We start from the raw sequence: 12,500 nt of genomic DNA, 5'->3' as shown, positions 1-12,500 counted from the left end.
CTGGCATCATGGTAACAGTGGGGTTTTTTTCGATAGCTATAAGGCTCCCGATGATAATTTCTTCTCCCAAGCTAGGGCGACAAATTTTTTTTTTGGTGTAAAGGCCATCGCCCCAAATGAAGGGGATGTTTGTGACAAAGCAAACATTTGCAAATACAAATACCGATAATGTCAATGAGAGAGAGACAGAGAGATTCAGATTCAGATTATTTATTCATTAATAGGCCTAGGCCCCTTATGAAGGGGTAAGTGACAGTATAAGTAATAACAAACAAAATGAAAATATATAACCAACCATAATATGTACACATATTACATAAACGCTGCAATGAAGTACAGCATCTTAAGATGTCACGATATCCCGAAATTTAAATGCCTGGTGTAAAAACAGTGCCAGATTCCATATATCAGCTTGTCTCGTGGATGACAATAATAAACTCAGTTTGAATAAACATAGAGAGAGAGAGAGAGAGAGAGAGAGAGAGAGAGAGAGAGAGGCAGAGAGAGAGAACCTACTATGGTATGAGGGTCGTTGTTTCGTTGTTGTTGATGTTGTTGATGATGACGTGACCTGTTTTTGTTGTTTTTTACACTGTCGTACTAAAAGGTGGTATTTTGCCAATACTACAGTGTATGTGAGGGTGTTTGTGTGTGTGTACGGAGGGCGTGGGGGTGAGGGTGTCCATTTCCACTCTCTCTCTCTGTTTACGTTGTTGACGTGATCATTTATCTGTCTTTTTTTGTGTGTGTTGTTGTTATTTTACTCTGTCGCAAAATGGTCGCAGAACGGATAATTTGTATTTATATTTGTATTTCTTTTTATCACAACAGATTTCTCTGTGTGAAATTCGGGCTGCTCTCCCCAGGGAGAGCGCGTCGCTACACTACAGCGCCACCCCTTTTTTTTTTTTTTTTTTCCTGCGTCCAGTTTCATTTGTTTTTCCTATCGAAGTGGATTTTTCTACAGAATTTTGCCTGGAACAACCCTTTTGTTGCCGTGGGTCCTTTTACGTGCGCTAAGTATATGCTGCACACGGGACCTCGGTTTATTGTCCCATCCGAATGACTAGCGTCCAGACCACCACTCAAGGTCTAGCGGAGGGGGGAGAAAATATCGGCGGCTGAGCCGTGATTCGAACCAGCACGCTCAGATTCTCTCGCTTCCTAGCCGGACGCGTTACCTCGAGGCCATCACTCCACTAGACGCTCATTTGCCTATACGATGTCCGTGAGGGTTTCGGGTACATTCCCGCATTTCCATTCGTTCTCAGCCTATCTCTCCCAAGTTGGATCAGAAAATTTGAACTGAGCGTACAAAAGTAAAACCCATGGCCCAAAAAAGGCATTGTCTTCTGGCAAAATTATGTAAAGAAATCAGTTCTGACAGGTACACAATTGCATGCTATCAAGGCCTGACTAAGCGTGTTAAGGATTTGCTGCTGTCAGGCATCTGTAGCGTATATGGATTTGTCCGAACGCTATTACGTCTCCTTGAAAAACTGAATCTGAAAAAAAAAGACAAAAAAAAACCAAACTGTCAACGTGATTTCAGTTGCACGTGGATCGAGTGAGTAGTGAAGGAATTGGTTCTTTTAACGTAGTTTTTTTTTTCTTTAAAAAATCTTTTATATTCATTTTTTTTTAAATTATCAAATTTCCTAACATTATTTGGTGTTGTTTGATTTGTTTTATTAGAACTGTTGACGGACAAAGAGACCAGAAATGGACGATTTGTGTGTGTGTGTGTGTGTGTGTGTGTGTGTGTGTGTGTGTGTGTGTGTGTGTGTGTGTGTGCTGGGCTTGGGTGATGTATGAATGATTGTCGACTGGTCGTGTTCGACTGTGACCATCATAACAGCAGAAAAAGGTAACTGCTGTCCCGACTATGTGGGCTAGAATTTGATTATAGTGGAGAGTGTCTTGCTCAAGTTACATCCATACTCACTCGACCAAAAGGGTTTCAGGGACAGTCGGCGTTGGGATGCTTCCCAGTAGCCAACTAGCCCCCCCAAGGCTGCAGCACTAAGAGCTCAGTGGAAATTTTGCCTCCTGGTTTGAGAGTCATAGTCCTTGACAAAAGACCAAGCTGTGTACATGATTTCCCGTTGCAGTGGGAGAAACCATTGATGATACAGCTTTCGCGTTGTGCTGTTGACCCAACTATTATAAACTTATGTCAGTCTGTGATATAAGCTGAGTGTTGGTGGGGCAAAGCAACATGATTTGATTTGGCTTTGGCTTTTTTCAGATCGTGGAAAGCCGGGTGACCTACCTACCGCCGCTGTGCGGGTCGACGAACCTCCGCACCTTGAACGTCTCCCGCAACAGCATCGCTGACTTTGACCACGCCGGCGTCAACTGCGGCAGCGGTGGGGGAGGTGCAGGAGGGGGGCAGCAGCAGCAGCAGAGACCGCTGTCGCAGCTGGGGATCCTGGACGTCAACTACAACCACATCTCCAAGCTACCTCCCTGGCTGGGCGCCAGCCTGCCCAACCTGCTGCAGCTGTCCGTCGGGGACAACGCCGTGCGCGAGGTGGACGAGGCCTTCTGCCGGGGCCTGTCGGACCTCAAGTTCCTGGACCTGTCAGCTAACGCGCTGAGGGACGTGCGCAAGGTCCAGCTCTTCAACTGCTCGCAGCTGCGCATCCTGGCCCTGGCCCTCAACGACCTAGGGGAGGTGCCGGCGGCCGGGCTGAGGTCCATGCCGTACCTCCAGAACCTGTACCTGTTTGGCATGGGGCTGGACGACGGCGTGTGGGAGCGGCTGTCCCACCTGGAGCTGCTGCAGGTGCTGGAGCTGCAGAACAACTCCCTCCAGACCGTGCCCCCGCACGTCCTGCAGGAGTTCTCCAACCTGAAGGTGCTGAACCTCTCGCGCAATGCGATCAACGTGCTGCCCAAGAAGGCCTTCCTCAGCCAGTACCGCCTGAAAGTCCTGGACCTGTCTTCCAACGGGTTGCGGGAGCTGCCCTTCCAGGTGTTCAGCAGCCTCCTCAGCCTGGAAGAGCTGGATCTGTCCAACAACAGCATCGCCGACGTGGACCAGACCACCTTCACGGGGCTGCGCTCCCTGCTGAGGCTGGACTTCAGCGGCAACTTTCTGAGGTTCATCCCCGAGCAGGCCTTCGCCACCGTCTCCAGCTTGCAGGAGCTGGACCTCAGCCAAAACCGGCTGGCGGTCATCAGCACCAACGCCTTCACCCGCATGTCATCGCTGGTGCGGGTCTTCCTGGGCCAGAACCGCCTACACACCATCCCCTCCATGTCCGGGCTGGAGCGGCTGGAGGTGGTGGACCTGGGCCACAACAACCTGACCACGCTCCCGACGGGGATGTTCACAGGGCTGAGGAACTTGAGCAAGGTATGTCATAAAATTGCCTTTTTTTTTTTTTTTTTTTTTCTGTTATTTGCGAGCTTAAACCACCCCACCTTTCACCTTCGTCTCTCCCTGGACTTTTTGTTGATGCCTTTGTGTGGCAGCTGTGAAGGTACCGCCACTTCTCTCTCCTCCACCTGTCTCTGCCTGTCTTCCGCCGCTCTCTAGGATTCCTGCCAGAGTCGTTCCTGTCTTTTGTTGGATGTCGTGACCGTCTTTCCCCCCTCTTTCTCTCTCTCTTTGTCCTCGAGCTTCAAACGAATCAGTTTAATCTGGAGATATCTACCACACATTTGATGCAACAAAAGCTTCGCAGTATAAAGTTCTTCTTCTTCTTCTCATCATCATCATCATCATCATCATCATCATCATCATCTTTATTATTATTATTATTATTATTATTATTATTATTATTATTATTATTATTATCATCATCATCGACATCACCATCATCATTATTACTATTGTTATTGTTGTAATCATCATCATCATCATCGTTATCATCATCACCATCACAATCATCATTATTCATCATCATCATCATCAGTAGTAGTAGTAGTAGTAGTAGTAGTAGTAGTATCATCATTCAACATCAGTAGTAGTTGTAGTAGTCCCACTGTCGGGCGCCGTTCTTTCTCTTGTCTCTGGACCTTGCTTTTGGAATGAACTCCCTCTTTCGCTACGTCAGGTCTCCGCACTCAGCTCTATCAAGTCTGGCTTTAAAACTCACCTCTTTCATCCATGATAGCCTCCTTCCCTGCCTCTTCTTTGTCTTCAGTTTCTCAAGCTCAGGGTTATGCATGCGTGTGAATGACTGGTTTGAATGCGCTTTGATTTGTCTCTGCACAAGATTGAGCGGCACTATTATTATTATTATTATTATTATTATTATTATTATTATCAGTAGTAGTAGTATCATCATCATCATCATCATCAACATCATCCATCATCAATCATCAATATCCTTACGATTTCTATCATCATCATCACTATCATTATTCATCATCATCATCATCATCATCATCATCATCATCATTCATCATCAATCATCATCATCATCATCATCTTCATTGTTACTTGCCTTCCCCAAGGTGGTGCTGAGGGGGAACGAGTTCCGCTCCCTGTCCACAAAGACGTTCCACGACTGCCGGCAGCTGCAGCACCTGGACCTGGCCCACAACCAGCTGCCCGGCCTGTCGCCCATGCACTTCGTCAACGTCGACAGCCTCCAGTACCTGGACCTCAGCCACAACCAGGTCTACACCATAGGTAGGTGGGGGTGCAGGGGGTGGAGTTTTGGGGTTTTTTTTTGTGGGGAGTGGGAGTTTGGTTTGGGGGTGGGTCTGGGTGTGGGGTGTGGGGGTGGAAGGAGTGTGTGTGTGTGGGGGGGGGTGGGGGGGGCTGATGGGGGTGGAAGTTGTGTGTGTGTTGTGTGTGTGTGTGTGTGTGTGTGTGTGTGTGTGTGTGCACCAATAGATGTATGCATCCACCCATCCATCTGTGCATGAATACGTCCACCCACCCACCCACATATCCACATATCTGTCCATCCATTTATCCATCCATCCTTCTACTCACTCACTGACTCACTGACTCACCCACTCACTCACTCACCCACTGAATCACCCACTCACTCGCTCACTCACTGACGCACCCACTCACTCACTGACACTCACTCACTCACCCACTCACTGACTCACTCACTGACTCACCCACTCACTCACTCGCTCACTCACTAACTCATCCATCTATCCATCCATCCATAGATACAAACCCTGCTTGTGAATGAGCACTCTCCCCACATGACCATCTGCTGTCTGTGGCTCAGGCACCATCCACGTATACATCCACATACTTACAAATCCATTCATCCATCCATCTGTGGATCCACCTACACACCCGTCCAACCATCCATCCATCCATCCGTCCATCCATCCATCTAACCATCCACCCACCCACCCATCCATTCATTCTTGCACCCACCTACCCACTCACCACCCCTCCATCCATCCATCCACCCACCCACCCACCCACTCACTCATCTGTGCGTTCTACCCTCACATCCATGCATCCATCCGTCTTCCAAATCCATCCATCCATCCGTCCGTCATCTCACACACACACTCATCAATCCATCCATCCATCCATCCAATCACAATCCAACAACCATCCTCCCACCCATCCACAATGCATCTATCCATTCTCCCACCTATCCAAAATCCACGCGTCCTACCATCGATACATAATGCACACAAACAACCAGACACAAATATAGAAAAAAAGAACAATGTCCTGTTTTCAAATGACGGACAGCTGTCTATGTCTGTGTGTCTGTGCCCCCCACCCCCACCCCTACCTGCAGGCACCATGTTCAAGACGGTCCGCCTGAAGACCCTGCTGCTGAGTCACAACCACCTGCAGAAGCTGCTGAGGGGCGACGTGTCCTCCACCTTGGAGGAGCTGGACCTCTCCCACAACCGGATCTCGCACATCTCGCCCTTCACCTTCGCCGCTGCCGTCAACGTGCGGCGGGTCAACCTGACCTTCAACGAGCTGACCTCGCTGTCGGCCAACACCATGGAGATCTCCTTCTCGCAGGTGCAGTACTCGCAGCCCCTCTTCTACCTCCGGGGGAACCCGCTGCGCTGCGACTGCGACCTGGGCTGGCTGAAGGACTGGAGCCTGGACCGCATCCCCAGCAGCGTGGTCCCCCTGCCGGAGTTCGGGGACCTGGGCCACCTCCTGTGCCACTCCACCTTCGTGGGCAGCAACCGCACCGACTCCGTTCCCTTGGCCCTGGTCCCCCGCAACGAGTTCCTGTGCTCCTACGACCGCAAGTGCGGGGAGGGGTGCGTGTGCTGCGGCTTCGACATGTGCTATTGCAACAGCATCTGCCCCAAGGCCTGCACCTGCTACATCGGCGACAGCCGCCTGAGCGTCAACCGAATCGACTGCGCCAACTCGGACCTGGACTTCCTGCCCGAGGGGATCCCCGAGGCGGCCACGGAGATCTACCTGGACGGCAACAACCTGGGCACCTTGCAGGCCCTAACCTTCTTGGGCCACGGGCAGACCACCATCCTTCGTCTCAACAACAGCGACATCCACTTTATCGAGAATAACACCTTCCGGGGCATGAACAGCCTGAGGGAGCTGCACCTGAACGACAACTTCCTGCGCGTGGTCTTCGTGGCGGTCTTCAAGGACCTGGTCAAGCTGGAGGCGCTGTACCTGCAGGACAACGAGATCAACTTCATCGAGGAAGGGGTGTTCGCCCTGATGAAGAGCCTGCGGGTGGTCAACCTGGAGCGGAACCACCTGGCGATGATGTCCTTCACCGACTTCGCCCTGGTCCCGGGGCTGACGTCCCTGCACCTCCGGGGCAACCCCTGGACCTGCGGCCTCAACTTCACCTGCCCCTTCCTGCGCTTCCTCGTCAACTCGTCCTCCGTGGTCAAGGACCTGAAGCGCCTGGTGTGTTACGACGCAGGGGACCAGGCAGCTCAACAACAGCAGCATGGAGAGGAGAAGAACGACGTCTCCACCAACGGGACGGTGATCACGGCCCTGCCTGTGTCCCACTGCGGCGGGGAGAACCTGACGGAGGTGATCGTGGTGAATCAGACCCAGCCCAGCAAGCACAGCAACCCCACCCGCCAGGAGCTGTCCACGCTGATCGCCGTGTGCGTGCTGTCCGTGCTGCTGCTATCCACCCTGGTGGTCGTCTACGTCAACCGCCACCTGCTGGAGGTCTGGTGCTTCACGCGCTTCGGTTGGCGGCTCTTCAGCGTTGTGCCCAGCGGCGGCCGGGAGGACGCCGACCGCCCTTACGACGCCTTCATCTCCTACAGTCACCTGGACGAGGAGTTCGTGGTGCAGGAGCTAGCGCCGCGCCTTGAGAACGGCTACAAGCACTTCCGCCTGTGCCTGCACTACCGGGACTTCCCCGTGGGCGCCTCCATCGCTGAGACCATCGTGCGCAGCGTGGAGAGCAGCCAGCGCACCATCATCCTCGTCTCCAACAACTTCCTGGCCAGCGAGTGGTGCAAGTTCGAGTTCCAGACGGCACACCAGCAGGTGCTGACGGAGCGCAAGAACCGCGTCATCCTGGTGCTGCTGCACGACCTTGACGAGGGCAAGCTGGACCAGACGCTGCGCCTGTACATGCGCACCCGCACCTACCTCAAGTACGACGACCCCTGGTTCTGGGAGAAGCTCATGTTCGCCATGCCCGACAAGAAGGTGGAGAAGTTCGAGCGGCTGCCCAGCTCTAGAGACCTGGAGTACGTGGCCCGCTTCGGCCGCGCGCCCAGCAAGACTCCCTCCACCGCCTCCACGCCGGCGGGGGGCACTCCGCGCCACACCACGCCCTTGCACCCGCACGCGCGCGCGCACTCCTTGCACCACCACCCGAGCGCACCGCCGCTCTTGCACGCGCAGCACCCTCTGTACAGCGGCGGCGGCGGCGTTGGCATTGGCGGCGTTATCGCCAGGGACTACATGCCGCCGCGCAACGACATGTACGAGGTGCCGGTGAGCAACGCGTCGGCGACCTACGAGCGGGTGAACGAGAGCATGTCCATCTCCAGCTCGCTCTACAACGGCGGCTCGCTGGGCGCCGGCTCCGGACACTACGAGGAGGTCACCCCGCGCGCCTTCCTCATGCGGCCCGTGCACGACGTCTGCACGTGCAGCCACAACAACAACCCCCCGCTGCCCCCTCCCCTGCCCCCGCTACCCCGCATGGGCTTACTGCCGCACGAGGAGGTGAAGAACTCCCCGCGGAACTCGTCCAGGGAAGCCTTGAGCAAAGAGGAGAACTGGGTGTGAGAGCCAGCCAACGTGGGGTTGAGAGAGACATTCATTGGGGGAAAGGAGTTCTTCTTTTTCTACTTCTTCTTCAGCGTTCCCACCATAGTGAGTTCTTGTTCATAAAGAAGAAGAAAATAAAATATAAAGAAAAGAAACAAATGAATAAATATGGCTCTACGTGTAGGTGTTTCTCCTTTCTTTTTATTGCAAAGAAGAGAGGGATTATGATTACCTTTCAGCCCCCTCAGCTGGGAAAAGTTCTGTTAAAAAAAGACGAAGGAAAGAATAAGAAAAGAAAGAAAGAAAAAGAAGAAGAAGCGGATATAATGCCTCATTGTGTAGTGTTTTTACTTCTTTTTTTTTGCAAGAAGAGGGATGACGATTTTTTTTTTTCCAGCACCCTCAGTGAACAAGCAAGTTTTCGTTTTTTCTTTTTCTACTTTGGCGCTAAAATGGAGACTAAATAACAAACATGTGGGGGGTTTTCCCCTCTCGCAGTGAAAGGGGTGTGAAGTTTTGTTGCTGTTTTTTGTTGTTGTTGTTGTTGTTGTTGTTGTTGGGAGAAGGACTCCGCCCCGTCACCCTTAGACGCTGTGAACTATTACTACCATGTCTTTTTTTCTTTTTTTTTCCCTTTTTTTTTTTTTTTGTCTTTTTTTTTTCAACCGGATGAAACCGACCTTGCCACTTTTCGTTCGGTGACAGCCCCCTTCAAGTCGTGATATTAACAAACTGGTACTATTGTGTCATTAATAATCAATTTGCAGTTGTTGAAGAAGTGGGGGATGGGGGTGGGTGGTGGTGGGGGGGGGGGGAATGGATGAATGGTGATTGGAGTTTTACGGTACGTCATCCTCCCTCCCCACCCTGCCATTTGGTGTGCTGTGTTCGCTCGTTTGAACTGAAGAAGAGATCTAGAATGAGTGTCGAGGGGGAATGGTACGCTCCCATTAACTTTGCAGATTAATGACTTATGGTCCCGTTACTTTGCAAAACACTTTTTCCTTTTGGAAGTTGTTTTCTACCGTTTTTTTATTTCTTTTTTTTTATTTGTTTTACTTTTCATTATTATTATTATTATTATTATTATTATTATTATTATTATTATATTTCATTGTGATTTTTCTCAATCTAGAATTCTCAGTAAATAATTTTGTTGATCAACTTTAAAAGCCAGAGGACATACTCACTGCATAGAAAGTGTGCGCGCATAAACGTGTGTGTGTGTGTGTGTGAGTGTGTGTTTGTGTGTGTGTGTGTGTGTGTGTGTGTGCCCTCCCCAAATTTGGCGAAATGAACAATTACCTCCTGTACTGATTACAACAACATTAAACATACAAACAAATAAGAACAACCCACCCCTCCGGTTTCAGAAACCACAAAAACACACGTTCTTGGTATACGCAAAGCTCGGTTGTTGGGTTTTTTTGTGTGTGTTTTTTTTTTTTGTTTAGTTTTTTTTTTGTGTGTGTTATTATCATCATTTTCATTTTATTTTATTTTTCCAATCTATTATTATGATGTCTTATTATCATGCTTTAAAAAAAAAAATTTTATAATTAACAGCTCGGATTTGTTTGTGTTTTTGCGTGCTCCTACTGTTGCGTTGGAAACTCTGAACGTTCAGCCGTCTCTATAACGACTATGGACAATGTTATTATGAAGATACACTGATGCACTCAACGTCCGTGTTGACGCTCTGCAAGATCTTTTAACTTCTGTGCCATGTATGAATAAAGGCGAAAATAACACAAACAAAGGTATATTTAAAAAGACAAAACAAGAACAAAAAAAAAACACAAAAAAAAACTTGATCTGCTGAAGCCATGAAGGTTGATCAAAACAGATTATTGACATAGGACCCATAATTGCTAATCGCGCGTCCATTGAGGATTGTTTTTTCTTCTTCTTTTTTGTTTTCATCTGCCAGCGACAGGTACGTTATTTGGGTAGTTCAACCCTGGACCCAGAATTTAATGAACAAATGGACGTCATGATGGTGTAACTTGTTTGGTTTTTTTTTTTTTTGTTTTTTCTTTTTTTTTCTTTTCTCAAGTGGTGGTATACAGCCGAAGAATTTTTTTTTATACCCCTTCCTGCCTCGTACAATGATAACTGGATACAGAGATATATACGTTTTTCTGTTTGTTTGTTTGCTTATTTCCCTTTTTTATGTGAATCTACCGTCGACCCAGAATTTTGTATTACTGATTTCGTGATGGTGCCAAGCAATGGCGGCTGTGTGTGTGTGTGTGTGTGTGTGTGTGTGTGTGTGTGTGTGTGTGTACTGAGGGGGGGGGGATGAGGGGAAGGGGAACAGTAGGGTGAGGTAGGGGGTGTGACATTATTCGTCCACGCAGTTATGATGCTGACATGCTTGAACCTTTTATTATTTCAAACATCCGGGACATTACTACGATTTCTTCTTCTTCTTCTTCTTCTTCTTCTTCTTCTTCTTCTTCTTCTTCTTCTTCTTTGCGATTTCTTCTTCTTCTTCTTCTTCTTCTTCTTCTTCTTCTTCTTCTTCTTCTTCTTCTTCTTCTTCTCCTCCTCCTCCTCCTCCTCCTCCTTCTTCTTCTTCTTCTTCTTCTTCTTCTTCTTCTTTGCGACTTCTTCTTCTTCTCTTCCTCCTATTCCTCCTCTTTCTTCCTCCTCCTCCTCCACCTTCTCCTTCTTCTTCTTCTTCTTCTTCTTCTTCTTCTTCTTCTTCTTCTTCTTCTCCTTCTTCTTCTTCTTCTTCTTCTTCTTCCCTTCCACCTTCGCAGTCTTCCCATCATATATATATATATATTCTTCGGTTTATTGATTTAACGATTACTTGAGCATGCATTATCCTTCACATTGTTTTGTGATTTAAAAAAAAAATTAAAACAATATAACTTTTGGACAAGGTCCCTTTTATTTTCCAGTTCGATCTATTGTCCTTTTGGGACCACGTCCTATATCAAAGCCTCAGTGTTTCACGACCTGTTGAAGTTTTATGTTTACCGCATGTAAAAAGCCGTGCATTTTATTTAATTAAATTTGACTAAGCTTCGGTTTATTTTGTGTGTTAAGATGGTTTGGTTTTGTTGTTGTTGTTGGTTTGTTTGCTTTTTTGTGTGTGCAAATTACACAGATAAAGTCAATATTTTATAGGTTTGCACACACACACAGTGTGTGTGTGTGTGTGTGTGTGTGTGTGTGTGTTGTGTTGTGTTATGTTACTGTGTTTTAAAATGTTATGCTTCGTTATATTTCCTCAGAAAGTGCATTGAACTTTTTACATACCAATCCATTTAATGAAGCTGAGACTCAGAAAAAAAACAACCCAAACCTTTCCCGATATTCATGGAACACGTTCGTTATTGATTTTACTTAAAAAGTTTGTTTTTCTTTCGTTTTATTTTGTTTTTGATGATACTATGTGACTTGTTTATACTACGTCAATGGACAACAGCCTACCAAACAGTGTGTGTGTGTGTGTGTGTGTGTGTGTGTGTGTGTGTGTGTGTGTGTGTGTGTGTGTGTGTGTGTGTGTGTGTGTGTGTGTGTGTGTAAATGTGTGTTTTGAAACGAAAAGGAATTGTTGGGTAGTACAATCGAACATTGTGTGTAAAGTCTATACTCGTCTTTTTGAAAACCAATTCCATTTTTTTTTTTTTTTTGTTTTTTTTTGTTTTTTGTTTCTTCTTGTTGTTTTTTGTTCCCAGTGCCCCAACCCCAACCCCGAACCCCCACCTCCATCCGCCTTGTTCATCTCTCCCTACACAAATCTATCTTGCCATGCTTGACAATGTGAAATACTCAACAACAACAACTACAACAACAAGAACAAAACGTCAAAGCTGAGCGTTCATGATGACCCATGATTATGATCAATTATTATCATAAGCGTTGACTGAAGAGATAAGAGGTGGGTGTGGGTATGCTACCAACTCAAAATTACGGAGCACTTTTTTTTTTTGTTTTGTTTTGCTATTACTTATAATGTGAAATTAATAATCATAAAAAAAAAAGAAACCGGGGCATATATTTTAAATGTACATGTGTGTGTGTGTGTGTGTGTGTGTGTGTGTGTGTGTGTGTGTGTGTGTGTTGATACGCATGTGTCCGTGGGTATACTACTTATTCTCCTTGATGATTTAAAACAAAAGACCTTTTCGGTCCTTTATTGATTTATCTATTTTGTTTTTAATGCAGATTTTTGTTTGATTTTTGATGCCTGTTCTATTTGTCTGATTTCTTTCCCTATTGCTTTGAAGTCGAGTCTGGCTTCATTTTTTCACCACCTTCATCACGTAATCGAATTTCCTTTAATTTGTTTCGTTGT

The 12,500-nt window shown here is 47.5% G+C and overlaps 1 protein-coding gene across 1 annotated transcript in view; it reads left to right on the top strand.

The window, feature by feature from the left end:
* Positions 1-8,762, top strand: part of LOC143283316 (uncharacterized) — a 133,163-nt gene extending 124,401 nt beyond the window's left edge. Inside the window, exons 6-8 of the mRNA XM_076589509.1 lie at positions 2,249-3,361; positions 4,468-4,645; positions 5,739-8,762. Coding sequence (XP_076445624.1) covers positions 2,249-3,361; positions 4,468-4,645; positions 5,739-8,206 — 3,759 coding nt within the window. The 3' untranslated portion in view covers positions 8,207-8,762. The remainder of the gene's footprint in view (positions 1-2,248; positions 3,362-4,467; positions 4,646-5,738) is intronic.
* Positions 8,763-12,500: the final 3,738 nt, after the last annotated feature.

The sequence above is a fragment of the Babylonia areolata genome, chromosome 6 (assembly GCF_041734735.1).
Source record: "Babylonia areolata isolate BAREFJ2019XMU chromosome 6, ASM4173473v1, whole genome shotgun sequence".
NCBI classification, from domain to species: Eukaryota; Metazoa; Mollusca; class Gastropoda; order Neogastropoda; family Buccinidae; genus Babylonia; species Babylonia areolata.
The sequence above is the reverse complement of the archived record's forward strand: the minus strand, read 5'-3'. Positions and strand labels throughout refer to the sequence as shown.